This window comes from Mesocricetus auratus, unplaced genomic scaffold (assembly GCF_017639785.1).
Source record: "Mesocricetus auratus isolate SY011 unplaced genomic scaffold, BCM_Maur_2.0 Super-Scaffold_100007, whole genome shotgun sequence".
Lineage (NCBI taxonomy): Eukaryota > Metazoa > Chordata > Mammalia > Rodentia > Cricetidae > Mesocricetus > Mesocricetus auratus.
The window spans coordinates 61853132-61858644 of NW_024429191.1; the positions used below are offsets into that span (position 1 = coordinate 61853132).

General features: G+C 43.9%; 1 protein-coding gene across 1 annotated transcript; it reads right to left on the bottom strand.

Annotated features, from left to right (window-relative positions):
* Nucleotides 1-2079: 2079 nt before the first annotated feature.
* On the bottom strand, nucleotides 2080-3193 carry Ccl3 (chemokine (C-C motif) ligand 3). Its single transcript, NM_001281338.1, is given in 3 exon segments — nucleotides 2080-2293; nucleotides 2521-2632; nucleotides 3110-3193. Coding segments are annotated over 3 exon segments (297 nt in total). The 5' UTR covers nucleotides 3186-3193; the 3' UTR covers nucleotides 2080-2184.
* Nucleotides 3194-5513: the final 2320 nt, after the last annotated feature.

Genomic DNA, 5513 nt, shown 5'->3' on the forward strand with positions numbered 1-5513 from the left:
GGACAGCCATGAGACATTTAAAGCATCCAAAGTTCTCATGTCAGCTTCCCCGATTAGAACAGAAGTGACTAGTTGATTGACAGCTCCATAGTCTGTAGGTAAAGTAAGAAGCTTAAGTAACTATCTCCTTTGCTGGTGGAACTTCTTCAGGTTAGCAACAATGTCACTTACAACCCTGTAAACTTGGGGACAAGGAGGCTACAGTAGTGGTAGCCTCTCCTTTTTAAAAAATACTTTTTATCTGTTTTGTGAGCATGTGGGGATCAGAGGATTATTTGAGGGGAGTGGGTTCTCTCCTTCTACCACATGGGTCCTGGGCTAAACCCGGGTGATGAGGCTTGGTGGCAGGTACCTTTACCCACGGACCATCTTGCCAGACCCAGTAGTGGTTCTCTGTTGGCTATCTGCTTGATCTGGGGTAATAGCTTGACTGAGCAGTTGTTACAGATCAGTAGTTAACAGACTAGCCTGCAGGTAAAAGTTGAGTTTGGTGAGTGGCTGCATCATTCGTGCTCTCATCTGGGCCAAACTGTTTAGGCTGCGGTGGAGATGATTAACCGTGCAGCCTGAGGTGTACGGCTGCACTGGCAGGCGTTGTAGTCTGCTCTTGATGGCTGTGACGGAATACCTGAGGAACTCAGCTCAAAGGAAGAAAGGTTTGTTTCAGCTCCTGGTTTCTGAAGATGGCCAGGGCACACTTCCAGCCAGATGGTGAGGCCCCATAATGGCAGAAGCATGTGAAGGAAAGCAACCAAGGAATATGTCTTGCTTCTACTACAGAAATCCCACCTAACTCCCTAAACCCATTAAAGTATGACTTCAATACAGTTTACAAGGTCAGAACCCTCGTGAGTCAGTCACCTCTGAACACTACTAGACTGGGCACCAATTCTTGGATACATAAGCTTTGGGGGGATGTGTGGCATGGTGGTGCACTCCTTTAATCTCAGCATTCAGGAGGCAAAGACATGTATATCCCTGAGTTTCAGACCAGAAAGAGCTACAGAGTGAGACTGTCTCAAAATAAAAACAAAAAGCAAGATCAAATGGACAATGGATAAGAACCACTGAGTTTAGAGTAGTCCTCAAAACTCTTTGTTCTTAAGAAAGCTTGGTTTATGGTATGCATAACCAATACTCCATTTGATGATATTTATTTAAATGTTGGCCTTTTCTAGAGCAGGGTCATTATGAGTTGACACACAAAATAGTCCCCATTTCAGTGTTCCAGAACCATACTTCCAGTATGAAGTAGAGTGCCTCCATGGAAGCCTGACGGGGGATGTCCTTCTGTACATATGTTTCTCTTATTGGTTGATGAATAAAACACTGTTTGGCAGGAAGATAGGCAGGACTAGGAGATAAGAAGAATTCTGGGAGATGTAGGCAGAGACACGCCACAAACAGTTGCCATGTAGTCTACAAAGGAGTAGAAGGTCCAGACATTCTCTAGTAAGCCAAGATCACGTGGAAATAGATAGATTAAAAGAAATGGGTTAATAATTAAGACAGAGATAGCCAATAAGAAGCCCTAGTCATTGGCCAATGATTTAATAATTAGTATAGTGTCGTCTGTGTTTATTTGGGCCTGAGAAGGGCGGCAGGACCTGGCGGGGTAAGAAAACCTTCAGTAACAGAAGTCTACCCATTTCCACCTTCCCACGCCTTGCCACCACCCCCAGCTTCTACTCACATCTTTTTATAGTTTACTGTTATTCCTCTTTACCAGTAATTCTGACTTTCCAGGAAAAGAAAAAATAAAGTAAAATAAAACTCAATTCCAATCACTTTTAAAAGAGCATATTTATTATTTCTCTGGTAGAGTAGAGACAAAGTGTGTACTTTTATTTGTCAGTCTGTGACCTTGTCACCATATCTACCTAGAATGGGCTGGTAGCAGCTACTCCCACTGTCACCAAACACAGTGTGAGCAAAGGGGAGGAGGATGGGTATTGGAAAATGCCCTGGGATCTTTCAGAACAAATAGTCACAAATACAAATGTGACAATAAAATAAATTACAAAATTAAATAATATTAAATTAAATTAGGATTCAAGTGAAGACTCCCTGAGTGTGGCTACTTGGCAGCAAACAGCTTGAGGAAATGGAGTTGTGGAGGTGGCAAGGGTGTTCTGAGGCTTGGGCCCCGGCTCCACACAGCGCCGGTGAAGGCTTCTGGGTTCCTCACTGACTCGAAGCCTCTCCAGCATTCAGCTCCAGGTCAGCGATGTACTCTTGGACCCAGGTTTCTTTGGGGTCAGCGCAGAACTGCCGGTTTCTCTTGGTTAGGAAACTGTGGAGAGAAAGGAGGGTCAAACGCTGAAACATCGGATGGGAGAGTCTGAAGTCCTCCATGGCCTCTCCATCCCACCCATCCTCTGCCATGCTCCAGAGAGCCTCTCCCACTGGCCCCCTTTAGAGGACCCTGTGCTTCCCTTTTGTGCCCTCCTCGCCCCCTGTCCCATGGCTGAGGATCCCTCGCCCCCACCATATCAGGGAAAGCAGAAGAACGGAACTTACATGACACCTGGCTCAGAGCAAAGGCTGCTGGTCTCAAAATAGTCGGCGATGAATTTGCGGGAAATCTGCCGGCCATAGAAGAAGCAGCAGGAGGTTGGGGTGTCAGCACCATCTGCAAAGGGGAAAGTCAGCCAACACATCTTCTTTAGAGGGCGAGGAAGGCTAGGGCCCTGACAGCATTTGGAACCAGAAATGCCCCTGTGTCTGTCTTCATTTCTGTCTGTATTTTCTCTGTCTTCACTGTTGGCTTTCTCTCTCTCTCTGTGGGTTACCCCATGCTCCTTCCACAGCTTTCTCTGATGCAATGAAATCAGGACACCTGGGGCATGGCTTAAGGCATCCCAGAGACAGAGCTCCTTAGGCATCCTAGAGCTGGCTGGGAAGTATATGACACCACCCCCTTCACGGTGACTCCAAGTCCCGGGTACCTACAAAAGGTTAGACACCCCCACCCCACAGAAAGAAAAATAAGAAACTTAAAAAGAAAGATGGGTTTCTTTTCTCTTGTAGACTCTGAAACCACAGAAGACTGATGTGGTCTGCACAAGACCAGAGAGTGGGGACTACCGCTATAGCCGTGTGGACTTACATGGTGCGGAGAAAACTTGGTTACAGAGAGCCATGGTGCAGAGAAGGACAGCAAGGGCAGCCGTGGGGACCTTCATGATGCAGAGCAGGTGATGGAGAGTGGGCTTGTCAGCAGAGACTGGTCCTCACTGCCGCTTGTGTCCTGGTGTCTGAAGCCGGATGCCCCTTCTCTTTATAGGAAGCCCTGGCAGATGGGGAAATGGAATCGGGGGTGTGGAGGGAAATTTTTAAACACAGCAATGTTGTCATGTTGAATATTACACAACATAGGGTCCTCAGTGACCACATGGGGCTCAGGATATCCAAGAATAGAATCTCTGAGATATAGTCTCAGTTCTCAACTCGTGATCTATTCTTGCTTCTTGTGCGGAAATTAGTTTCTCTTATGAGCAGGAGGAGCTAGTACAATGTCAACTCAAGGCTATTCTTAGCTGGTCCCTTCTCATAAAAACCACTTTGTGAATGAATGCTTCAGCCCTGTTCCTTACCATGGAACCGAAACTCTGTCATTTCTCAGCATCTCTAACCTCATGGATGGAATAGCTATGGATGGTGGCACAAAAGCCCCTCCCACTACCACCATGAGGGGCCAAGCTAAAGCATTCCCAGCTAGAGTGACAGGGAACATGAAGTCATGTTTGAGATATTTGCTCAATCATCAGTCACAGAGTGACTAGGCCACTGCATTGAACAGTAGCTGTGGAACATAATGATACTTCACACGTGGGTGTTAAAGTGTGAGGAGCCTAAAAATATTAATGCCCATTAATCTAGAAAAAGCCTTTCTAGGAAAGGGCTTTGTGGAAACAACCCAAATATGAAGGCATCTTTAAACATAGAGACAGCTGGCCAGGTGTCATTATAATTCTGATCTAAGGAAACTGAACTTTCATTATGAAAGATTTATAAATTAAATTATAATATGTACATTGGATTGCTTATTTATGAAGCTCTTAAAATTAATAAAATTACATAAATACAGTCATAGCATCAGCGTTAAAAATATCAAGAAAAATTGTACAACTTTTACAAAGTAAAGAATTCTACAAACATCTAGAAATATACACAGATTTCCATGCCAAGTCCAGGCATTACAAATAAATAATATTAGAATATAAATCATTAGAAATAAAAGCTTTTAAAAATTATTAATACTTTTTGTGATGGGCCCATGGGTGATTAATTTTCTTATATTTTGAGATTTTTTTCTTATTTTATTTTGTGAGATTATTACCTTTCTGGCCAGTTCCATACTTGTGAACTCATTTTGTTTAAAACATTCTCAATATCACCAGTTTAAAAGTAAGCTGTTATTAAACGTCATAATTTTAATTGCTTTTAATTTCAGGTTTTTGGAGGCAAGGTGTCACTAGGTAGTTAAAATTATGATCCTTCTGATTCAGGCTTTCGAGTGCTAGGACTGCAAGCATGGGCACCATGCCTGAAAGAAGGTGTTTCGTGTGTGAGTGTGTGTGTGTGTGTGTGTGTGTGTGTGTGTGTGTGTGTAGTCTGCATGTGTGTGAGTAATGCGTGTGGTCTACCTGTGTGTGTGTGTGTGTGTGTGTGTGTGTGGTCTGCCTGTGTGTGAGTGTGTGTGTGGTCTGCCTGTGTGTGAGTGTATATGTAGTCTGCATGTGTGTGAATATGTGTGTGGTCTGCATGTGTGTGAGTGTGTGTGTGATGTGTGTGTAGTGTGTGTGGTTTGCCTGGGTGTGACTGTGTGTGTGTGGTCTGTCTGTGTGTGAGTGTGTGTGTGGTGTGGTGCGTGTATGGTGTGTGTGTGTGGTATGTGTGGTCTCCCTGAGTGTGACTGTGTGTATGTGTGTGTGTGAGTGTATATGTATGTATGTGCATGAAGAGGCCCAAGATTAATGTCAGAAACCATAATACCATCAATCTTCCCTATAATTCACTGAGGCAGGGGTTCTTAATCAAATCCAAAGCTCACTAATATGTCTGGTTTTGCTAACCAGCTTGTTCTGGGGATCCCCAATCTCTGCCTTCCAAGACTAGAATTAACAGGCAGGCTGTGGCGATGCACCATTATGATAAAAATGTCTCATACATTCTAAGAGACTGGAACTTTTGCTGGAGCTCACACCCAGAGTTACCAAAGTGACTTGAGGTCACTTAAGACTTCAGACAGATATTCTACTGTGTTCTCAGCCTACTGGCTTAACCTGCCTTTAAGAGAACAATGTAACTTATTTGCCTTGGATTTCCCATGCAATCAGCTTTTATAACCTAAGAGGATGCATGGCTTTAGTATTAAATTATGTACTCTTCCATGTCCTGATTGAGGACAATGCATGTGTATCATTTGCTAAAAGCAGCAAATACAGAGGTTGAAAGCACCCTTCTAATGAATGCCCACTTATGGATATTGATTGATTAACAATGATACT